At 39.8% G+C, this 25,669-nt stretch overlaps 1 protein-coding gene across 1 annotated transcript; it reads right to left on the reverse strand.

Annotated features, from left to right (window-relative positions):
- Positions 1-225: 225 nt before the first annotated feature.
- On the reverse strand, positions 226-23,519 carry LOC133163420 (relaxin receptor 1-like). Its single transcript, XM_061293295.1, has 18 exons — positions 23,292-23,519; positions 19,132-19,269; positions 10,971-11,054; positions 10,700-10,805; positions 10,474-10,545; positions 9,750-9,821; positions 8,868-8,939; positions 8,694-8,765; positions 8,539-8,607; positions 8,217-8,288; positions 7,840-7,911; positions 7,679-7,750; positions 7,365-7,436; positions 7,079-7,150; positions 6,348-6,577; positions 3,769-4,179; positions 3,405-3,623; positions 226-2,826 (listed from the first exon to the last, which is right to left on the reverse strand). The coding sequence occupies exons 1-18, from the start codon at positions 23,374-23,376 to the stop codon at positions 2,528-2,530; spliced, it is 2,289 nt and encodes a 762-aa protein (XP_061149279.1). The 5' UTR covers positions 23,377-23,519; the 3' UTR covers positions 226-2,527.
- Between the last annotated feature and the right edge of the window lie 2,150 nt (positions 23,520-25,669).

The raw sequence follows: 25,669 nt of genomic DNA on the forward strand, positions 1-25,669 counted from the left end.
TTAACTGTGAGCCTTGAAAATTTTGCAGCCTCCTTTTGTATATTTGATTATTTTCGCATTTGTTCAAATTTTGCAGCCTTCTTAACAAGTGGTTGGAGGTTGCTGGTGTTTTTTGCTTGACCATTGTTTTTGTAAATTCCTATCGTTGACTGCAGAGCCGGTTCAAACCTCCAGGGGGCCCTACGCAGAAATATATAAAATTTTGACCAATTTTTATTTATTTAATTTGTCACAGTACAGACAACAATTAAAGCCACGACACACATCAAATAAATCCATCAACAATCCCCACAGACATTAATTCAAGAACTAGCAGATAAACAGTCATTGAGTAAAATGCTGAGCAAGGAAAAATCAGCAACAAATGTTTATATTATATATAGTCTGGAGAGAAGATGATTTCCATTGGAATTCATATAACACAGTGTGCTAAGAGCAAAGCATCCAATGCAAAAATATGTTGTCATGATCCACAACCAAAGCCCAGTCCAGCTGGGGAATGTAACCAAAAATCCCATAAAATCCTATTAAAACATTTTGAAAGCATGACCAAGCAATGCAATGAAATCTGTAGAAAAATAACCATACCTGCTGGATGTTACTTAAACTAGATTATTCAATATTTTGTAACTAAGGAGTTGACTTTCACTTTAAGTTAAATTAAAAGTTGTGTTTTGTGCATCCTCAGATTTGTCGCTAGCAAATTATTGAATTACATTTTGTACGATGTCACCGCATTTAATTCAAAATACATGACCTCGCTCCATCATTGATTTGAGGTAATCCTTGAAAGCTTGAGGAAAATTGATTAACCAACATAGCGAGTCACCAAAACATTATTTCTCATTTCATTTTAATTCGACAAGATGTATTAATCAATTTGGACGAGCAGTTTGTTATGAAGTAAATTGGGCACACTGCATTTTAAACACAACTGAAATGAACAGACATATATATAGAATGTCACTTTCTGAGTTCCTTCAAGGCCGCTGTGGAAGCATTCCAACAAGCCGAGGTAGCTGCTGCTTCAGTTGCAAAACAACAAAGACATTGATTATATTAACAATAAATGTAAAAATCAGTCAGAGTCGGAATGGAACTTGCCGAAGGCTAAGGTATGTAAGATGTAATTTCATTTGACATTTTTTGTCTTTTCCTGCAACACTCGCAGGTGGCCAGGTGTGTCTTGCTACATGAGCACATTGGTAATGGTAATGTTCCTATGCTGGTTAATTTGTGTGACCCACTAAATATATTCAAAACTAATGCATAGAAAAATATATAATAAAGAAAAGAAAATTGAAAAGAAAATAATGAGGCCATATCCTAATTTCTAAAAACATTTTAAATAAATATATAATTTAACTGGAATCATTTTGACCCCTAAAATAACACACGGGTTAAACCATTGCCTGTACAGTTATTGGGGGTTTTATGAATCTGGAAGTAATCTCCTCATTTTATTTGCCTATTGTAACTTACAAAGCCCCTAAAGTGTAATATTGTGAGTGAACGCAAAGTATTTGTTCTTCTTTCTAATCACCTCGTAGAAACCTGTATGCGGATGCTTTTGATTAAAAAAAAAAAAAAATCCTCCAATTTTGTGTTGTAACTTTGATTCCAGAACAAAATACAGCAAGGTCAAATTCAGCGGGCACAGGCGATGGTGGACATCTTGATTGAGTTACTTTGCTTTTCTTAGCTTCATTTTTATTGCACAAACCAAAATCCGTACAACCAAGGCCACAGTGAAATTGATTAGAAATAATCTTTCCATGCATTGTGAAGCCTGAAAGATTGGTACATACCAATATTAAAAAGAACAAGAAACTTTATGAGTGAAAGTGGATGAGTTTAAATGACCTGGGGTCAACTGTCCAAAGTAATGGAAAGTGTGGCAGAAAGGTGGAGAAGAGAGTGCTGGCAGATGGAGTGGGTGGAGAAATGTGGCAAGAGTGATCTGCAAGCATGAAGGGGAAAGTCTACAAGGCAGTAGTGCGTCCAGCTATGTTGCGTGGCTTAGAGACGGACAGTATTAGGAATGAACATATTAGAGGAACAGCTCAGGTGGGACGGTTTGGAGACAAAGTCAGAGAGACGAGAATGAGATGGCTTGGACGTGTGCTTAGGAGAAGAGGAAGGCCAAAGAGGAAATGTATGGATGTGGTGAGGGAGGACATGCAGGTGGCTGGCGTGACAGAAGAAGATACAGAGGATAGAGTGAGATGGAAACGACTGATATGCTGTGCCGAAAGAAGAAGATTAAAAAGGACATAAAACGACGAACCATGAACTAGCTCTGCTGTGATAGGAGTCTCTAAAAAGACTCATGCTGGCTATCACACTGCTTTTTTTCCCTGATGTTTTGCTGACTTGCTTTCATGTGTGGAAGGTACCAACGTAGGATGTGTTGTTCAAGTCAACTTGCAAATTTGCCACATAATCAAGATTGCTCAAACTTGGTCGAGGTCAGCGCCCAAACAGTTCATTTCCAATCGAGCGCACCGCCGCTGACTCCGTAGCGGATTCACACGGGAACGCCAGTGTCATTTTCCACGCGGCTGACTAGCTTAGCGGGGTTGGCCTCGGTCCCATCTCTATGACGTCCCTCCGCTGGGCTGGAGTCCTGCAGTGGCCACATTTCCTGCCAGGTGAGCGAGGGCTGATGGATGGGGTGACTTGCTACCACTGGCCTACGCTGCCTATAGTTGGCCCACACCTGCATCAGGGTCTCCTTGAAGGGGCGGGTGGTCAGGGTGTAAAGGATGGGGTTAAGGGCACTGTTGATGGGCAGGATGAATATGACCACCCATGAGGTAATTGTGCCTACAGGGGCAAAAGGAAGGAGGTGGCACAAAAAGGCTAATTAGGGATTACAAATATGGATTTACTTATCGCCCCATGTGGTCATTATGCCGTTTGCTTTGGAGGATACCTTTAATTGGGCACTTCACTCAAAAGCAATTTGGCCACATAATGAATCCACCACATCCCAATAGGGGTTCTCATTAGGAAGCATGCCAGGTAATAAATTAGCACTCCAGCTTATACCCCTAACCCATGCAAACACACTGAAAGTGGCTCTTGAAACAAACCGAGGCCCTTTAGGACACTGAAGGCACACATCTGCAAAACAGCACTTACACTAATCCTTACAACGCATAACCCTAACACCACACACAACACTTATCCTTCAAAAAAATAAGAACTTACTTGTACCCTTACAACCCTAACCATTAAAACCTCAAATTATCGTTAAACCCAAACAATATCTCCTAAGGCCATTCAAGCAATCCTTAAAAATCCTCATGTAACCTAACATGAATGCTGAACACCGAAACCTTTAGAAAAAACAAACAAACTATGTAGTACCCTTTAATTCCTAAAACTGCGGTATACTATACCGGGAATCTCCACCTGCAGCAAGGACAGTATCTTGAGGACGAAAATGGGGATCCAGCAAAGGGAGTCTGTCATGACGATGGAGAAGAAGCGTTTGGCGATGGTCACCTCCTTCTTGATGTGGTTGCTGTACTTGGTGGTCTGCGTACCCGTGCGCTGGATGTTGTAGAACATGCTGGCGTATGACAGCACGATGATCAGGAATGCTACAAGGTTCAAACCTGTAGGGGGCAGTACAGACAGAGACACCCCATAAAATCACAAGTGATCACAGTCAAATCTTATATGACCCTCAACCGTCTAGTCTCATCAATGAACCTTAACACCAACCCTTGAACTCCAACTCCTACCTCTAAGCACACTCACCCAGGAAGATGACGATGGAGTAAACGTGTGCCCAGAGCGTCTCGGGCTGCTCCGAGTGCAGTGGGAAGCACACACCGTTGGTACCATAGAAGTTCCGGAAAAGCCCCTTGAAGGCCAGGGGCAGGAATGCCACCATGAAGCCGAACACCCAGATGCCCAGGAGCACCGTCACGGTACGGCGCCAACCTGGCGTCAGGTAACGGAAGGGGTACACGATGCAGATGTACTTCTCCAGAGTCAGGTAAGTGAGCAGCAGGACCGACACCTCGGTGGACAGCATGGCCAGGGAGCCGATCACCTGGCACTGGCCGCTGTCCATCCAGGCCTGGGCGTGTCGGTTGTATTCGCCGCGGAACTTCAGGTCGTACGCCCCGATCATGAACAGGTAGATGCCCATCAACCCATCTGCGCCTGACAAGGGAATGTGGGATGAGTATTCACCAGTAATATCTAGCACGTAGTAGCCTTCGTCATTCATTCGATTTATGCAATTCGAACGGTGCACGGAATGAGTCGCTTGCAAATGTGTTCAGGCCCACAACGGCGCAAACGCCCATTTCTTACTTCTTTGGTCTGTGAAAATAGCAAAAGAAAGAAGCGGGTTGGTGATTAATGCTATAATGTCAGATGTCAAACAAATTAGGAAGATCCTGTCTGAATTCAGACCAAAGGTTGTGTGGAGAATCAGTGTAGCAATTAAAGACGGAGCTCCTGGTATGTGACAAATATAAGAACCATATTAAAAGTGCAAAGGGTCAGAAATGTAACAACACAAAGGAAAATAATTTCATGCAAAGCGCTGAAGGTAAAAAAGCGGATTTGAATGCAAGTGAGTGGTAAATGATATTGGATTGATGTACGTCAGTAGCTTAAAGAAAGCCGTGTGCCCTTTTTTAATTTTTGCAGGCACGCCGTTATCAGCCAATTGAAGACACATCAAATCCGCATTTGGCTTTTAATGTAGCAAGAAATGTCAAAGTAATTTGGTAAGCTATCAAAATGGTCTAAACCGGATCTGCTTATGCTGGCCCTTTCTTTCCTTCAAAGACAGTGAAAAAGAATAAGATGGGAAATGTAATGATGGAGAAAAGATAAAACTGAGTATGTCGAAGGTATGCCATGAAAAGATATAGAGGAGGGAAAAGGGCTCCCAGATAATCATCAGTCTGCCATAAGATAAACAACGAAATGCATTTAGTGGAAATTCTGCAGAAATCAATGCGATAAAAACTAGGAAGCACCAAGAGAGAAGAAACCAGTCATGCATGCAATGCAGCACGTTACACAAAAGTTTCTCACTACCACTACAGCACCTTCCACCACAGGCGGAGTTAGGATTTCTTGCCTAGGGTGTGTGTGTGTGTGTGTGTGTGTGTGTGCGTGTGTGTGTAGTGGTGGTGCATAGGGGTTAATTAGGGTTGATTATATCTTATAGGAACCACAAAACCTAAATTAGGGGTTAATTAGGGTTGATTATATCTTATAGGACTCACTAAATCAAAACAATTTTACAAATACAAAAAAGTCCTAAATTTGTCTTTGATACATATTTAATATACAGTCAGTGTGTTAACAAGGATGGATGTAAATGCTGAGGGCAAAAAAAAATCTGAAAATACCCACAAAGTCAATTATCCATGGAAAATGTAGCCCCCATAGTGAGTTTTATGTAGAAGCATGAACAATCACCTAGCATGTTATTGTACAAGATGATACAAATATTTTGATGCAACAAAGGACATAACTTTCTCTGAGAAATGCAACGAAATCATTTCCGGAAGTCATCTTTGTGTATTTAGTCGAAACAAATGACCACTATGCCATTGTGCAACTGCTTCTGCAATTTAAGTGCAGAAAAATGTGTATCCAATTTAAATCACAAGAATGGTGTGAATTTTGCAAAGCACCTTCATGATTGAAATTGTCCTTCTGTACAAATGCTACTGTGATTATGGTTTTTATCCAGATGATATCCAGATATTTGGCTTGCGACTGAAAAACAAAAAGGCTAAGACTGACAAGGAATTTCAATGGTAGACAATGACGCAAATGAGATGTCAAATAAACCAGTGTAAATCCCACACAGGCTTGATCTCTTTCTGTGGGCACAAATGGCTAAGCGTGATGATAATCTGCAATGAAAACATCCATTTTTGACTTTTTTCAGGGGGGGAGGGCGATTCCATCCATCCATTTTCTGAACCGCTTCATCCTCACGAGGCGGTAATTCCCTGAACTGATGATTTTGTGATAAAACATCATTAAAGACCTCTTTGAAAAACCAATTGCTCAATATATATTCACTTAGCCCAAATAAAAAGAATATTAGCTTTAACGTGGGAGGAGAAAAAAAATCAATTTGACCAAATTTTCCAAAAATGTATGTCTGCTGTTCTAATTGAATTCTTCCCTTCCACTCCCCATAAAATCAGATCTGGATCAAATATCTTGTAGGTGATGAATAATCTGCCAAGAAGTGATTCCCTTTGTAACATATGTAGAAAATGAATATCTATAATTACGTAATATCCTTATATAACACAGCCTTATCATAATCCATAATTGACGTGGCAACTCACAGCAGAGGGAGATGATGCACATGGCGTGTAGCTTGTTCTCGGAGCGAATGTACGAGCGCATGCAGATGACAAAGATGTTGCCGAAGCAAGTGGTGGCCGAGACCACCCAGACGAAGACCCTCAGGACGATGTTGGCCAGCAGGTCTTCGAAAGACGAGATGCCGTCCGTGTTGGGCTTGCAGCTGCGCACGTGAGGCGCATAGCCGCAGTACTGGAACTTTTTGAAGTAGCTGCCAAGCACATGCGCGTACACACGTGTTCTAGTTAATTACACAAAACATGAATAAACAATAATAACACATTAAAAATAATCAGGCAGACTGTTGTCGCAGTACATTCATTTCCTGTGGTGAGATTTTGAGTGATGTACTGGAAAGATTGAACATTTGCATTTCAATTATTTTTTCCTAATTTCAAACAATCCAAAAGTCATCCATGGAGCGGTAGCTCAAAGAGGTCGCGGGCATTTAATTAATAACGTGTCTGGGAAATACTCTCGCTCAAATACCATTCAGTAAAGAATGTGGTGAATAAAGTTTCATGCTCACAGGCCACTTTGGATTTGTTGATGAGATAAAAAAGAATAAAATACTAACAAATTTATCTAAAACATTGTTTGTAGGAGCCCTCAAGGACCTGAAGTGGTGACCCCTCGATTACATTGTCTTCCTACTCTCCCGATTGGTGGAAATGTTGTACAGATGAGCGAGTGAGAATGGCTTCAAACTCACATGTGGGTCAAGTATTTAAGAGGCTCGAACATTCGGCCTTGGATGTTGGCAATTTCGATGCCCTCGATGCTCCTGGAGAAAAGAAAAACACACGGGAACATGATTTTGAGACAAACAGACGCAAGCATCAATGTATTGAGTGTATTCCTGATTAGTTTAAAGTTTTCTTCATTAACAAAATAGCAATTCTATTTTAAAAATAAGGACTAATTTCTTAGTGACCCCAAAATTTTTAACTGTAGTGTTTGTGCGTGTGTGTTAGACAAAGCACAACACTCATACTCACAAGGACTTCAGTTTAAGTAGCTTGTCAAAGTGGTCCACCTGCAGCTCTCTGATGGGATTGTATGAAATGTTTCTGTAAAATAAAAGAAGGTCACCAGATCTAGCCAGTGGAAACATGTCCATAAAGGCATAAAGTTTCACATTTCTAAGTTAAACTGGGTTGAATTATATTTAAGAATCCTTCAGATGGCTATGACTTTTTTTGTGCGTATACTCATGATTGACATCACTACCAAATTTCAAGTTGCTAAGAAATTGATTGTCTTTGACTGAGAGAATGTATTAGATAACACAATAAATACAGATAAAACTCACAGTTGAAGCAAATCCCCAAGAGGGAAGAAGAGATTAAGTGGGATCTTCATCAGTCTGTTGCTCGACAGATCCCTGTGTAAAAAAAACAACAACATGTAAGATCAAATAAATAATAAAACATTAAGAATATGTCTAATGACTATTAAAAGTCAAACACTTACAACTCTCCAAGCTTTTGGAGGACCGAAAAGGCTTGCTCATGTATGTAGCTGATCCTGTTGCGCTGGAGAACCCTTAACAATAAAAACCATAAGGAGGATTTATCATAATAAATGACAAAAAAAAACAATAATAGATAATATAAGTAAAAATACTTCCAATATAACAAATGTGTATCAAAAAAATGTGCATTGAAGAATAACTGATGTAAATATGTACTTTAATTCATTCATAAAAAATATGTGCAATGGACTGAGTGTGAATTTTACACTTGTAAGCAAGTCAAGTCAAGTGTATTTGTATCTGTAAATCCTATAATAACCACTAAAGCGTCTAAAGGCGCTTCAAAGGCCCACACATCATTAATATTGAAACGTACAAGACTGTCAGCATACTGCAAGAGTAGAACGACACATTCTCCAAGGTCTCGATCAAGTTTCCCTCCAAATCCCTAAATGAAATAAAAATAAATATGATGCACATATGAGTAAATATTGCATATAGTACGTAATATTCTCTCTCTCTCTGTGGGTTAGTAAATTGATTTTTTTAAGGCATTTAACTGATGACACAATTGGCCACATGGCTTCATCCAACATTCAGCTTATTCCATTTTCTGGTTTTGTGGCGGCTTAGCAGAAAAAAATCCATTTTCTACCCAACTTGCACCAGACAGCATAATGATGACTTTTTGTACTTACAGCCAGTTGAGTCTGGCCATCTCACGACAAATGTCATCTAGCTTTGTCAGAGTGTTGTTCAGCAAAGCCCTTTCAATCACAGTGAGGACACACATAATTCAATCCGTCACACAAAATGATGCTTTCAAGGGTCAGTACAAAAGAAAGGAACTCACAGCAAGACCAGTGAGTTGAGTCCTGAAAAAGCGTTGGACGAGATGTGATGTATGTTATTGTTCTCCAAGATCCTAAAACACATAATTTGTCTGTCTGATTGGATCGTTGAGTGTTGAGAAAGCATTCCCTCCAGTGGAAGGGAATGAGTGCTTTTCAACAATCAGCGGACATACAACCACTCCAGTTTATGCAGGTCCCTGAATACACCGGGCATCAGCATGGAAATGCGGTTGTAGTTCAGATATCTACAAAAAAAATACATCAAGAAATAATATAAGATCACATTTGAAATGTAAGCATTTTTTAGGAAATCTCTGAGTCCTACTATACCATAGAAGCATGAACACTGCTTTTATTTTTGTTTGTCATCATTTATTAAGCCCTGCTGTTAATCTTTGAAATAAATGTGAAAACCACAATTAAAGGTGGGTTTTTTTTTTCATTAACTCAAAGGTAGTATTGTGGCGCGCAACGTATTGTAAATTAAATAAAACCTAGCCCTGGACCCTCCTGCTTTTTTTTAATTCTCATCAGGATAGACACACATTTGTTTCGGTAGCATTGAGGCCCCTCAAAAAGGGTTTGCTTGTTAAAAGAATGAGAAATTCCTTAGATCAAGGCCAAAATGGCTGCTTCAAACAAAAATGACCAACTTTCTGTTCAAGTTCAGGCAAGGGTCTTTGAGACGTGCACTCAAAATGTCGAGACTATTATTTAAAAACAAAATGTTGATGTTTTTTCTGAAAGGGGGGGTGGGGGGTATGCTCACAAAAATGAAAACAATTAGACAAGACACGTTTGAAAATCTTGGGGATGTTTTGTTTTTCACTCTGAGAGGAGCTCTGGAATTCACGCTAAATAATTACTTTCAACCGGAATTGCAAACTTTCTGTTTAGTTTCTGACAGACTTTTTTTGTGCATCTTTTCATAAATGACATGCCAACCCAATTTCGTCTCCATCAGTGAAACTGTCTAGGGCGGATTTTTATCTCAACTCTTCAGTCTTTAACAATGTCCCCGGAATTGTTTTTTCATGCGATACGATGAGTCTTACAGCCTGGTGAGATTGTACAGTCCTCTGAAAGCAGTTGGGCTGACATCTTCGATCTCATTGTGTTGCAGATATCTTAAGAAACACACACACAAACCAAAATACAAGATGTACGAGCACATTGGAGAAACTGCACAGTGTACAGTGTATCTGGAAAGTATTTTTTATGTTACAGCTTCATTCCAAAATGGAATAAATTCATTCTTTTCAAGGTCTCGTGAAGGATGCTGACATATGAGAAGGAAAATTTGGGTTTTGGCCAGGTGGAAAGCAGCACTCATCAACGACCATCAACAACGACTCTAAGCACACAGATAAGGATTGGCTTTGAGACAACTCCGTGATTGTCTTTGAGTGACCTAGCCAGAGCCCAGATGTGAATCGAATTAAATCAGCTCTCTGGAGAGAACCGAAAATGACTGCGGGCGGCAATTTCTGCTAAAATTACAGTCAGGGGAATTGAGCAAAGGCTGTCAATACTTATGTACTTGTCGTTTAAAAGAAAAGTCATTATTGCGTGTAAAATCTTCGGGAAAAATCAATCCATCACAATTTGGGATGTAACATAGAATGTGAAAAAAGAAAGAAACATTGTCTGTGAATGTTTAATGCTACTAGTTTTCTATCACTCAATTCGCAAATCCAGCTGGTCTCACTGTTTTGGCCTGAAATGGAACCGCCTGGAACAATTTTTGCGATGCATTAACGAGTGCAACGTAAAACTCACAGTTTCTGCAGGTTCTGGTAAATGAAGAAAGCGTTTGCTTTCAGCTTCTGCAGGTGGTTCCTCTGCAAGGACCTGATAACACGAGACATACGCACATCACTGTCGTCACAAATGTATACTGAAAGGTGATTTTATCAATATTTGATGGGTGGGTAACAACCAAAGTTAGATTTTAGAAGGCACATGTGGTCTTCAAAGCAATTAACAGCGAGCGCTCCTTACTCACATCATGGTGACGTTCACAGCCACCACTGGCACGTCGCGGAGCTGCGTGCCGTCACAGTCCAGCTCCAGATCCCGACACTGGCACGAGTCCGGAATGAGGCCAAGCACTGGTGGGAGGGAGAATTTGGGTCAGTGCAATCACATGTGTGGTAAAGGAGGAGCCAGGGTAGTTAGCACTTATGGAGTCTTCAATGAATTTCAACGCAAACAAATACACAACAGTATATTTTGAATTTAACAAAGCGAGGCGAACAATAAAAAAGAGAACCCACGGCACACGTTGGACTTTGTTCTGTCACTGTGGTTCGGCATTCCAAAGAACTTATCAAAGAGGTGCGGCCATCCGTTGTTATCTCCTGAGGAAGGATGAGAAACATTCCATCATTTTCAATTTTCAAAAAAAATGTCAAATGCTCTTTGGTGTTAAGTTCTCTAAGAACTGCATACGGGTCTTTGATGTTTACCAGATTTGCATCTGATCTTTAAAACTGTTTTTTTTATGTAAAACTCATGTTAGGGTCTGTGAAGACTAATTTATCTTGTACGTGTACAAGCCCAGTTTAATAGAAGAGTCTTCTTTGTTGACAACTACATATGTAAGCATCACGTAAGATTCTAAATGCTTTTTTCGTGTCTTGAAACATGCAAAACTGTCTGAATACAAAATGATCTTCTACCATATTGTATGGAGGGCAACTGTAGTTCAAGGTGAGCATCAATAGAAATCACTCTGCTTTTATCACTCGGCGGTGAGGACAGCTTTTCTCTTCTTCTTGGCTTTTTTATCGAGTGTGTCACCCATTACGCCATTCGCATTCATCAGGTGCCTGTCCTTCATTTCCTATCCGCCAACAATTAATCAAAGCCCAGAGCGGGGCGCTTCAGTTTGATTTGTGCTTTGACCACAGGGACTCAATGCATGATGAGCGATTCAATAATGTGTTGGATTTTTTTTTTCCCGAGATTCCAGATTGTCTTTAATGTTAAGAACACGGTTGGTAAACGGAAATTTGAAATTCTACATGTACAGTACTTTATTTCTTTTTGAAGAGGGGAGGTGCTGTGCCTGATACCCCCTCTCAGGTGGATCCTGAACCCTGCTGGACCCCTTGGAACAATCTTTCAAAAACCTTATTGAGCCAAGGAAAAAAAATTACACTTGAAAGATGTCACGGCGCTCCATCCAGAAAGTCACAAATTGTATATGTACGAACATTACATTTCAATTTGCTCACCTACTTATGTAGGTCAAGCATTTGTGGCACTTTTCGATTGCTTTACTCTTTTGTGGTTCGTACAATTGCCTACGCTTTGACAAGAAAGGCATTTTTTCCCAAAGAATGGATCTCCTTGAAGCGAGCCATCATAATGAGAAATGTGGAAAAACGCACAATGAGCGCAGGAATATTTCAAGAAGTGAACAAAACACTTTGCTCGCCACCGGGAATTTTACATGTTTGATACAGCAATGGCATTACCAAGACATGTTCTGTGTTTTTTTCTCCATGATGCAAGGCATGAATAATCACAGCATCTAAAGATAATCTGAATGCGGTGAAGACAATGCGTTTGCCTCGCTAAGATTTCTTCCCTGGAGACGTAAAGGTTTTATCTGATTATTTATCGCTGCGGGGATCTCAAAGCCCATGAAAATTGAATCTTGTGTACCAACGTTCACATGCATACTAATGGATTTGTACTTCTTATGGCTGCAGATTACAAAGATGCGAAAGGTATGCAAATGTACTGAATAACGGAATTCTTTTTGATGTGGACAAAAACATGTATGTCAGGTTCATTTGGCGATTTGAAATGGTTTTTGAAATACTTAAAGAAACTGCGTTTTCTTTATCGCAACTGTACGGTACTCAGCAAAATCTTGGCCAAAAAAAAGTATCTCGTGATTTTTAAAAACAATACAGTTGGTGAAGAGAAAGGTAAACACGCAATCTAATATTGGAGCTTGAACTCATGTAAGCAATTAGTTTAGTGCAGCTGGATTTTTTTCATTATTCTTTTAACTTTTTAATTATTTCAAGCACTCAGAAATTAGATTAGGTTGTCTTAATTACTTAATGCAAATGTGTAAAGGAACGTGTTCAGGTCAAATGTATTTCATTGCATTCGTAAGCATTAACATAAATGAACATTCCCTAACATCTGTTTTGTGTAGCTAAGGTATTAACACTTGTTGATGGGGTGATAGCACTACGGGTATTTTAAACAATTAAATAATTTTATCCTGACAAACAAGTGATTCAATAAAATAGTAATTTTAGACCTGGTGCCGCCACTTAGCAGGAAAATAACAAGTACAAGAACCTTTGACCCGCCTAAGAATAATGAAAAACACCAAACAAATTATGATCAAGCGTGAAATTAAAACAAAAAACGGATCTGAATTTGTCAGTGATGAATAAGTTGAAAAAAAAAGGCTCCATTTGGGTCCTTCGGTACTGTCTTTCATATATATTCAAGGTTCATTTGCCTCAATTTTAGACTAACCTATGAATCCAAAACCTTCACATAGAATACATTTGAGAGTATATTGCGGGGCTATTCACTGAGAAATTCAGTTGGGCTAAATTTTCAACAGAAGGAAAATCAGCCCTAATGGTGAACTTTTAACAAACGTGGGTTCGCTGTAAACGCACCAAAAGACTGAGTAGTATCCAAGTGATTAAAAAAAAATCCCAGAGCCCGTTTTGCTTTATTGTTCTGCTTTCTGATCACAAGTCCTTTAAGCAGTGCTTAAAAAGCACTTTTCCCATGTATTCCCTCTTGCTGCATTTAATGTCTTGCGGCGACCCGATGGCCAAGACGCACGTCTTTATTTCCATATTGATGGACAAGTGTTGCGAAAACAAGTGCCTGCCTTGAATGAAAGCGTGATAAAAAGGTACCGACCGTTATGCAGCCGCATCTGCAGGGATAACAAAGAAACATGTCGTTTTTTTCCTCTTGATTATAATCTGAATTATAATCTCGCCTTTAATTTCTGTTGTTGCCCTTATCAGAAACGGCATCTTCAATCAACCTATTTTTTTTCAAACATCAATGACAAGGCTCAATGAGTTTTCTCTATCGTCCCGGTTCTGTCAAAGACTTCACTTCACTGATTCGCTTCACACGGAGACCTGATTAATCCTCTAACTGAGATGGATCAGACCACCATGGAAAACTCAATCTGTCGTCGGAAGGACACATAAAACAAAAAAAAAGTTATTACCTCTGACAGACAGATTTGTTTGGCATGGACGGCTGCCTCTTTCTAAAGTCGTCATCATTTTTAATATTCATAAAGCTGTCAGACTTCTTGAAAGTTTAAGCATTGAGAACTTTTGGATGATTTCTTTTCTGCATCTGATTGATGAGCTAATTTTTCTTCAAATTTCCACTTTTAAATTTATATGTTCACTTTCTCAGATTCATTAAATTCTAAAGGTATAAAAGCACAAAGAGGCTGACGCACCAAACCAATAACTGGAAACAAAGAGGGTAGGGGGATCATCTGCGGAAGCGCTAGTATGAAACCACGATTTCTGTTTTGCACAAAAACTCATTCCACTTGATAACAGCCTCCCCAAACACACACACACACACACACGCGCATACACACATACCACCACTGCGATCCATCTCTCAGGAAAAAAAAAACCAGAGGAAGGCTACAGTGTTCCCCTTTGCGAAACACGTGAAAGCGAGTGAAAATGAGTGCAGTTGAAACGTTCATGGCTTCCTCGCCAAGCACCTGCCCCTCTCACTGAAATGTCATCATTCCTCCGGCTGTGGATAATCAGATGCATCTTCATCGTAGATTCACTTTCGACCAATGCCATCTTTTTCAAAAATTATGAGAAGAGCTGGCCGACGCCTCGGGGGCCATATCAATTACCATGGTGGTTTAGCAGGTCAACGGTTAAGACGGTGGAATCACAGCAGGGATGTTCCAGATGGCAAAAGTAGCTTTCAGCTCAGCACTACCATGAACTCGACTTACCTACATGACATACTTACATGAAATTTGAAAAATCCAAAGATAAAAAAAAAAAAAGGGTTGATGTTAGGAAAGTGTATTTTTCTGACCGTAAAGTTTGAGTCTCAATGAAACCAGAGCATACTGTAAGTCTGTCAACAAATTAAAAAGACATGAGCGCCCTTGACTTGTCTTTGATGCCTTTGAAAACATTTTGGTTCAAGGGTTGACGTGTCTTTGATATTACCTAATACTTCCAAAAAAATCTAAGAAAATTACTCTTTTTTTGTTCAAAAAGACCCAACGTCTTGCAAGCATCAAAGACACTTCAGTCTAAGCTCAATTGCCTCAACTAATCCTTGTATACATTAAAGACCATTTAGTCTTTGATGCATTTGTGTGAACAAATTTGTCTTCAATGCCTTGTAACTATCTTAAAAAAAAACAAAAAAAAACAAACATTTACAGTCTTCTCCTGTGCAGCTACTCAAATTTTATGGAATTCAAAGAATTTTGGACAAACCTAGTGTAGTTTCTGTGAACATCAAAGATATTTCAAATATTCAATTGCCCTATCATGTATGCTTTTTAACCGTCAAAGACCAGATGGTCTTCAATGACATTTGGACAACATCAAAGAAGTTAGTCTTCAGTGAATGTAGCATGCGGTACATATTTTCTAAAGATGAAAAACATTAGTATTATTTTTTTTTTATCAAATGAACCCATGTTTTAGTAACTACATTCACTGTACATGCGTGTTTTTTCAACCATCAAGGGGCAGCCTCCAATTACATGCGAATTGACCGAATCCACAACCCCCTGCAAGTATCGTTGGACCTCAATGACATGAAAATATGAATAACCATAAAGCCTCATCGACCTCACTGCGCCTTTTCTGCTTTTCTCTGGGAACATCAGCGTAGCAATTTCAAAGACCAGATTCAAGTGAGCAGTAGGTGTCCACGCACATTACGGGGATTAACTTGAGTGGGCTTGGTTAGGCCCCTTGAGCGTCTTTAGATTGGGGAGACTCACCACGCCGTATCTTTTGTCGCAACATGTTAAGTCAAAATCAAAATGTGCCCTCAAACTAAACTGTCTTTTGTGTGAGTCACTGTGGCGATATACAGGTGGGATACAAATAAGTGACAGTCGGTACCCCACTTCAAGTTGCCTATGAGGAATGCAACTGGAGACTTTGAAGGCATAGAAAGTCATCAGCTGTTTGTTTGTTCATTTGTTGATCCAACCCGCTTATCCTCCCCTAACAGAGCTATTGTTTTTTCTTTGAGAAGACAAAGGCAGAGGCAAAAACATTTTTTAGTTAGTTGAAGGCAAAAAAGTTGTTTTTCTTGAATGTACTGGATTGATTTTCTTTTTTCAAACTAACTGGAGAAAAATGTCAAGGCAGTAAGATCAACAACTTTGGAAATTCGTGACTGCAGAATTTACAGGAGACCCCCATGGAAATCAGATCAGTCCGTGGAAAGTACGGTGAAGGTTTCGGTTTTCACTTACTGAAGACCAAGGATGGATGTATTCTTAAATGGGTTGATTTGAAAATATTTCCCTCTGTATAGAAATGGAACTTAAAGCAAGCAATGCCCCAAACAAGCGGTTCGTAAATACATTTTGATGACTTCAGGTGTGTGAAAATGTCAAACCAAAATGTCACATCAATCTATGCTGTAATTGTATTGTGAACCACGTGTGTGTGTGCGTGTGTGTGTATTTATGTAATCATCTATATCTATATAAACACGTATATATTTATACACATGTAAATATATATAATATATATAAATAATATATATATTTCACAAATATATAATCTATATATATATATATAATCACAAAAATAAATGTAATGGATGGATGCTAGATGTTTGGAATCGATGCGATGGAAAAGTTTCGAGGCTCCCGTTCGTATCTCAAAATGTTCGTCAGTATAGTATTTCTGTACTCACATTAGTATCGATTTTATGAATTCTCGGATCTATCCGTGCAGCTCCTACATAGATTGTGAGATCAAACATGGCTTTGCACATGACACCACCCTGCAAAAATGAATCATCATCATCACTGCTTAAAGGTCAGTGAGAAAAAAACAACAACCTCCACATCCATCACATTTGGGAGGTATAATTGGCCTTTCATGCCGAAGGCGGGGAAATTCAACAAGCGTAATTAAGTCACTGGTATGATCAAACCTTCAGTTAGCTGCACTGACATTGTTTTAACTAAAGGGAAGGAAAATTAGCCTTCGGTGCCTTTTCGGGAATGGCTTGTTGACGCTTTTTGATGGATCCATGCATGATTGACAGGCCAACCAGATTTCACATCAATAAGTAAAGGTTTATGGGAGGAAATTCCAACATTGAATACATTTATTGAATTTACTGAATTTTGAATTTGCTGAATTTAGAGTTTCAAATTAAGCCTAAAATGTCTGCCTCAAACCAAAATAACAGATGCCTTTTGTAACTCTGGGGATGGCTTCCAGAAGATTTTTAGGAATCTATTCATAATTTCACATTTGTTCATTGGATGCAGAATTTTCAAAATAGTGAAGTTACTGGATTAAGAGTTCATTAAGAGTTGCATTAAGAGAAAGACTAAGATGGCTGCTCAAAAATAAAATGGCGGACTTCTTATGTCTTCCCGGGCATGTTATTGTCAGACTTTTTTTAATGCTTGATGTCATCTTGCATATTCCCACCTGTTTCTCTTTGAGCATGTCTTTTAAAGACTATTTTTGTGGGTCTACTCATAATAAACATTTCCACCAAATTTCATGGCATATTTTGAGGGGCTGATTTTTCAAAATTGTGCCTGGGTTGAGAGAGCGGATTGTGAAGGCAGCATCGTCCCTTGTCTTCACCTCCTTTCCAAGTGTGAACACAAAAAAAAAAACGAACTCCCAGCAGGATGCGGTTTGTTGTTGTCAAGTCAATGCTGCCTGCCAACTCCAGCTAGGGGAAATGAGAAACCTTGATAAGAGACTAGAGATGGGAAGGTCCCTTATCCAGGATGACCAGGCTGCAATGGATGCAGAGAGGACACATAGTACAAACAGTGTAGACAAATTCAAAAAAGGTGTGGAGAGCAGGATGTTATTGCACAGTAATGACTCTGAGACTCTAAGAGTGGTGTGAGTTCATCAGAGCAACAGCCTGGGGGAAGAAGCTGTCTCTGTGTCTGCTATACAACCAACCTACTGGCATAGACCACTCCCGACTACTTACCAATCAGCCTACCTACCTACCTACCTACCTACCTACCTACCTACCTACCTACCTACCTACCTGCTTGCTTACCTACCTTCCTACCTACCTACCTACCTACCTACCTACCTACCTACCTACCTACCTACCTACCTACCTACCTACCTACCTACCTACCTACCTACCTACCTACCTACCTACCATCCTTCTACCTACTATTTTATAGTATTTTACACTCTGCACCCTGCCTATTTCCCCTTCCACCAACCATACCCATTTACCTACCAACAGACCTGCGACTGTCTTATTTACCTATGTACCAAACATGGGAAACTGTAACATGCCTCTGTCTGACTATTAGTCGAAATAATAATCTCAGTTATTACTTGGTAGACATTGATGAGAAACCTCCAGAGAGACAGATGAGTATCATTTGTTCCATTTGTTTTTTTTTTTGCCACTGCTACAAACTAAACACACCTCCAAATGTGCATCTGGCGAGACCTGACGACAATACAGCCCCTTATAGAGACGATCGATAGCGCTTTATGTTCCTGTTACCAAGCAGCGGAATATAACGTGCTACTGTGATATTCGGTGCAGGAAAGGCTAGTTAGTTTTGTGACACAGGCAAGAGAGGGTAAACACTGAGAGTACGACTGTCAATGTATACGTGTAGGGTCAACATCAGTCATTATACAAATCAAACAATGTGTCTGGCTCCTGTGGTGAATTCCAGAATAAGAACCAGGAGCCAGTAGTGTCTGAAAGATAAAGCTTTCGCTTACAGTCAACCTGGGCCCTAATGCTAGGTATACTCCAGATTCCATTTTGTTGCATCTGACCATCACTCTTCTCTAATATATGTTTTCTTTACTCTACGAGCTCTCCTTCAACCCAACAATGTACCCATCTATTTCACAATTCCTTGCCTACTAACCTAATTAGTGTACCAACCAACCTCTTAACTCATTTATATACCAAGCAACCTGCTTCGCTATTACACCCACGCTCCTACTTCCTACCTCAGGTATAATTACCTACCTACCTGGCAACCCATAGGCACAGTGTTCCGCTTGTTGATTGAGAAGTAGGAAAACTAATGTGAGTGAAGGAGGGATCAAAAGCTTTGGAGTTAATTACGGTTAAATCCGAGCACACAGATGAAAAGTGATGACACACACTGTATGTGGGAAAAGAAGTGGTTGGCTGGCAGGTCAACTGGCTCACCGCAGTTCTCCTCGTCCGCTTGGTTCCCACAGTCATCGGCACCGTTGCAGTGCAGCACTTGAGGCAGACACATGGTCAGGTTGCCGCACGGGAAGAAGCCAAGAGGGCACGAGGGCGACACTTCCGTCACGTTAGCAGCTGGAAAGTAAGCAGCGATGGGATAAGTTAGTAATCGGTAGGCATGTACGGAAGTGGCTTAAACAATCCAATTCCAAAAATACAGTGAGACTGATTGTTGTGGCTGTAGTCATGCAGATCTGCAATTGATTTGATTCCCTCACTTCCAGAAACAATCAGTCCAATAACAATATTCCACTTTACATTATACTTCTCCTAGGAAGCAATGCACGTAGATGAGAAGACAGGTTGAAAATTGGTAGTAGGTAGATCAGGAGCCAGATAGTTAGCTAGGATGAGGTAGGGAGATTGGTGTTTCCTTCAAGACTAAAAAGGCGATTTACGGTTTTGGTGTCAAACTCTTTTGTCACGGGCCACATTGTAGTCATCGTTTCCTTCGGAAGGCCATCGTGATTGTCAACCCAAATAATTGTATGAACGCCTCATATGATATACAGAACAAGCTACAAAACAAACGGACAAAATAACTCATTTTCAAATCAGACTAGTCAAAACTGTTCAAATATTTTAAAAAGATGATTTTTGAAAGTGAAGACAATTTAATGAATTTGATGCACAATTTGTCTTATAAAATGATGCGGCCCAGGGGCCTTGGATTTGACACGTGCCCTCAAGGGTTCCAAGCTTCAAAAAGCTATAAAAATCAGAGTGATGTGAAACTGAACATCCAATTTGTGTGCTTTAAGAAGCCCCAACCCCAAGAGCTTAAGCTATGAATGAAAAACAAATCCTTCTAGAAACGTTAGCAGAATGGCGAAGCAGCCCAGTAAGTGAAGACATGTGCATGCACTCCCTCCCTTTCTAGGATGTGCTCACTCTTCAAGAGTCCGCAGGGTATCGACTCAACCCATCTCAACAAAAGTGGCAAAAGTCGCCCCCACGCCACCCAAAGTGGATACAATCCACACGCTTTCAGGCCGCTTTGTATTAAACGTCGCTTTTTGCCCTTTGAGTGGAAAGTCTTACTTTTATAAGTGTGTATTGATTGTTGTGTGTATCCATCAATAAAGTTGATTAACTCTAAAGGCCATCTTTTAGCCCACTGAACAGTCAAATAAGTTAAAAAATAATATGACTCTCATTATGCTGTATGTTCTGTTGACTCGAGGGGGAAAATAGATTTAAAATGTTCCATAAGGAAAAAAAAGAAGCAAGAATTCCTTTTGCTGGTCCGATATACTTGGGAAAAAATGATCAATGTTTTGTTTATTTTCAATTAAAGGTTGTTGACCAGTATACAAATTCTTGGAAGACTGAAATAAAACAAACAGTATTTTCTTTTCATCTCCATTTAAGATAACTAACCAAATCACCAAGTCCACAAAACAACTCATTTCTCTATCTGAATTTTCCGGGTTTGAAATTGTAATAAATAAAAAAGAAAATCTTTACAACTTGCGGCTTTTTTTTTCGACACCCTGTACTAGTTTTAAAGTGAGAATATTCCCTGAAATTTTACAAAAAAAAATAGCTTTTTTTCTACATGACACTCATTCACAGGAAAAATAAACATGTCACTACAATTAATATTTCCACCACCGTCTTCTGTATTTTATGAGTTAAAAAAAGATTGGAGAAAAGCACAAAGAAGTTTCCAAATTGGTTGAAAATTACACTGAAAATGCTTTTCCCCCTCTATTGACGCACCAATTTCTATAGTCAACTCAATGTCTTGCCACCAATATTTGCTCAGCTTTTCACAAGCCTGTTTATGTACATCACTGCTGCTAAGAGTCCAAGCAATGCCTGAAACTTCAAAGATTGGCCTTTTCAACATCCAACGACCTCATCAGCAATCTTATCATCTATCTTCATCCCCCCCGCGCTTTCTTTGTGACATCAAGCAGCCATAAAGCATCAAATTGTGCACTCAAAAGCTCGGAGATGAGCAAGTGTTCGGGCATCCCGCTGCTTGTGCCGCATCGGCGGCATTGCGACGTCAAACAGCGACATTCTCTGCGGGATGCATCTCCGTTTTTTTTTCTGGCTGTATTGATGAAAGCGTGGCAATAAATTGTATACATCCGACGACTGAAGGCAAGTAAACTTTTATCAGTTTACATTGGTTTCCTTGACGTAGAAGCACAATGCTAACTGGTGGCACTATTGCAACATGATGTTGGTTTGTTATCCACTTATAATCCACCCCACGGAGAAGGAGGAAGAGAAGAAGGAAGAGGACATTTTAATGTTTGCGGGTACTGCACGTGTTTACGTTTTTTTATTTTAGTATAATACTGTTCAGTCTAATTCTCTTATAAAAAAACATTTTTTAAAAAACAGCTGTTGGTTTTGGCAGGCTACTGGAATGAGATAAATGAGACTGATTCAAACTATTTCCTAAGGCAGCACTGCAATTTTTTTTAAATGACATCTCTCAACTCACGTCAACATAGCTCCTTGGTACTCAAATGGCACCAAATGGGGCCAAAGCACTACTTTTGTCACAATGGAGCTCCTCAATTCACTTCAACATAATTCCTTGGCACCCGCATTCCACAAGATGGTGGCAAAGCACCACTTTTGTCTGGACAGAGCTCCTCAATTAACTCCAACATTGACTTGTGGCACCTAGATGCCACAAGAGGGTGGCAAAATGAAACACCTCAACTCTCATCAACATGGTACCTTGATAGCAAGATGCCACCTTAAATGAAGCTCCCCAATTGACTTAAACATAGTTCCTTGGCACCAAGATGCCACGAGATGGAGGCAAAGCACTACTTTTACTCTAGTAGCATGAGCAGAAAAGTATGTATCGGGGTCATGGATTCCGTTGCAGTTTTTAAATCACAGCATTTCCAAAATGAAAAAAAATGAGTGTAGTTTTACAATTGAAACCAATGGAGCATATTTTGTGGTGCCTCCTCATTGTTCAATTAGTGGGTAGTTAATGTGAGAGTGGCATTAAAATAACAGTGCTGCACATTCAAAATCAATCGGCGGTCTGAAGTGGCATTGAACGGCAGGATTTATCGGAAGTATACACTATTTAGTCGAACCCAATGCGGTGCCTCGAGGTAATTGTGATGCAGGTGGTCATCACACTTTAGAGTGCAAAATCAATAGGTCTTAAAAGACTTAGCAAGGCCTAGATGTATTTTCAAAAGCGGAGGTCTTGACAAGTACGTGTTGTTACACCCTTCAAACAGCTGGGTTAAAAATTGGACCGACCCACCCAGGAAGGTGGATGATCAATTGAGCCCAACTTTGGGTTGCTTTGCAAAATAACATCTCAATTCGTTGGGTTGTTTTGTACAAAAATGGCTTGTTTTGTGCAAAACAAACCAAGAACTTAATTTGCTCAAAATGTTTCACTCTTACGTAAAAACACACGTAACACGAGTCAGGTATCAAAGGCAAGCTCAAAATGTTTCACTCCTACTTCAAATGCAACAGGGGTCTTTAGATAATGATACTAGGACATAGCCATAAAGTAACATGAGTGAGGTATCAATTAAAGCATAGGTGTCAAACTCAAGGCCCGGGGGCCAGATGCGGCCCGGGGGCCAGATGCGGCCCGGGGGCCAGATGCGGCCCGGGGGCCAGATGCGGCCCGGGGGCCAGATGCGGCCCGGGGGCCAGATGCGGCCCGTCACATATATATTATTATCGACTCTGTGTCATTACTAAAATTATAAATTGTCTTCACTTTTTCAAAACAGAAATACAGAAATGTTGTACCATGATTTTTTTACAGAAAAAATAAATAAAAATAAAATAAAATTGTACCCATGTATAATGCGCACCCCAGATTTTAGGACAATAAATTAGTTAAATTTTGCGCATTATACATGGAAAAAACGGTATTGCTTGCAATTTCTATTACCATTCATCTTTTTAAACAATCTGAACAGTTTTGACTAGTCTCTGATTTCAAAACCAGTTATTCATCAGTTTGCCGTGTAACCTATACTGTAAATAATATAAGGCGCTGACAGTCAACTATGACTACAATGCGGGCCGCGACAAAAATGAGTTTGACACCCCTGAATTAAAGGCAAGTGAAAAGTTGAACTGACCCGACAAGACGCAAGCCACAATAAGGAGCACATAAACTTGTGCCACCCCAGATGAATATCCTGCGGGGAAAGAGATCATCTCCATCAGCAGGTTGTCGGTTAGACCACCCCAAAAAAAACAAGAGAAAAAAAAAAAGTGGAGAGAGCAACTAGGAGATGAGAAACGACACGGCTGCCGGCCGGTGCAGCAACCTGCTGGTTGAGTGCAGCAACCGATGTGCGCACTCCAAAGAGTGTGAGGGAGCAGTGACGCACGAGAGGAAGTGCAAAACACCCTGGGTGGGTGGGTGGAGGCATATGGCTTTATTGGAGGAGGGGGCGTGCAAAAAGGCTCTCCCTGCCGCAGTTATACATTAACTCCTGCTCACTGTTAAAATATCAACACCTCTTCCTTCCCTTCTATCAGGAAAATAAAATATAAAAAAAACATAAGGAAAATAAACAATGCATTTTGTAAATGGCTTCCTATAACCTAATTCCTTGTTACCCATGAGGGGTTCAAGGGAGATTACATTTTTACCCCAAATGCGTATAGAAAAATGAATAAACACTGTCAATATTTAAGCATTTAAAGATTTGTAGCATAATTTTTCCACGTTGTAAACCAGCCTTGATAGCTTTGACGTCAGGTTTAAAAAAAGATCCACTTATAAACATCCCTCAAATACTAAATGATCCCTGTTCTCCAATCAGGAAAATAAGAACAGGTCACAACGTATGTTGGAATTGACTTGCTTTAATTGTGATAATATGAGTATTAGGAGAAAGTATTCAAATGAGAAAAACATCTGTGAGTACTTGAAAGAGTCTCTTGAAAATGTTTGATACGAATATCTTTGAGTGACACTGACAACTTTCCATTGAAAATGCAATATCCTGCCTTCAATGGGTTCTATGTAAAAGCTGTCTTAAAGACAATATCTTCCGTTACGGTTTTGATGTGGCAAATTTTGTGGAAACACCCAAAAAAATGTAATGAGAACAAAAAAAAAAGTCTGTTGTCGGCCTGGGGCAACGTTTCATTCAAGTCGGGTGGCGGGAGTCGGGTGAGCTCTGCACCAGTGTTAGCTTTTCAATTAACTTTCAACACGCGCCCTTGTTGGAACAAAGTCAACGCTTTGAGGGATATCTAAATCTGATCGCCTTTTTTGTTTAACCCCGGTTGGGGATAAGACGTCCCACGATTCCTTTAAAAGACGTTTCACAGTCTGTCACTGCAAATTGGGAGAGCCAACAGGACAGCTTTGACAGCAACTGACTGAAATCAGTTATTTTCATAATCCATCTTCATGCCGTTAAAAGACTGACAAAGTCCCTCACAGTCAGCATTGTTTAGGATTATCAATCGTTATCTCGTCATATTGATGGATAAGATCCACAAAGCTCTATCCGCACCAACCAAAAATAGATTTTGTTGAGTTTACGGTATAGTTCTTGATTCAATTCGTAAAGCAGAAATGAGCTTTCCACTAAATTGCAAGAATTGGAGAATGAATGTAAATCTCAAATCCTTATTAGATTAGACAAAAATATGTCTGCTCATTTGGCAATCAACATAACCACCAGCCGAGGGTTCATAATCATTTCATTTGAAACTGTCAGTTGATTACGCATTCATATACGCATCACATTGTAATGACTCATAATGAAGAGTAAATTGTCTTTGCTGTTGCCATGGCCACTGCAGATTGGCTACTTTTTTGGTGCTTTTGCCATCTACACTTATGATACACGCGCGATAAGAAGAACATTGGAATTAATATTAGTTGCGAAGCCAAAAATCTCTGAAAATGCAGGCAGAAAAAAAATGCTGCAATCAGAGGGTCAAAAGAAAAAAAGATCACAGAGGATAAATAATACATGCGTGCAATTATTGTTACAGCATCACACTGATGCTCATCATGAGCTTGCATTGATTGTGAACATTATGCTGAATGGCTGTATCGAAAAGGAAAGCTGCGTGGTTGTTCTAAATAAACAATGTGTAACTGTATCTGTTTTGCGCCGAGTTAGACAGTAAACAAATATGACTGTTTAATGCCTGATCAAGCAGAGTAGTCCAGAACCTCAAGAGGCGTCGTTACATTGTGTGCCTTTTTTTGTATAGTGCATTGGGCATCATGAACCCGCGTGCAGGTTACACCAACATCTTAAGTTGCTTTTTGCTATCAACAATTTTGTCCTAGTTTTTACGGCGATGGAGTTTAAGTACTTTACCAAATGTTGTGTGCTTGCACTGGATTTTTGTAGCCTCAGTTTGTCAGATGCTAAAAGCCCCGAGGAAGAGAAGAAGGAGGGGGCATGGGGAGAAAGGGGATTTATCGGAAAAGCTCCAACAGCTTCCTGTTGAATTAAGACTTTCACCAAATCTCCTCACT

This window comes from Syngnathus typhle, linkage group LG1 (assembly GCF_033458585.1).
Source record: "Syngnathus typhle isolate RoL2023-S1 ecotype Sweden linkage group LG1, RoL_Styp_1.0, whole genome shotgun sequence".
Taxonomy (NCBI): domain Eukaryota; kingdom Metazoa; phylum Chordata; class Actinopteri; order Syngnathiformes; family Syngnathidae; genus Syngnathus; species Syngnathus typhle.

Coding starts and splice junctions, on each gene's coding strand:
- LOC133163420 (XM_061293295.1), bottom strand. CDS start 23,376: ATGGAGATGATCTCTTTCCCCGCAGGATATTCATCTGGGGTGGCACAA. Junction 7,437..7,678: donor CTTGGGGATTTGCTTCAACT/GTGAGTTTTATC, acceptor TTTATTTTACAG/AAACATTTCATACAATCCCA. Junction 6,578..7,078: donor CTTAAATACTTGACCCACAT/GTGAGTTTGAAG, acceptor TGTGCTTGGCAG/CTACTTCAAAAAGTTCCAGT.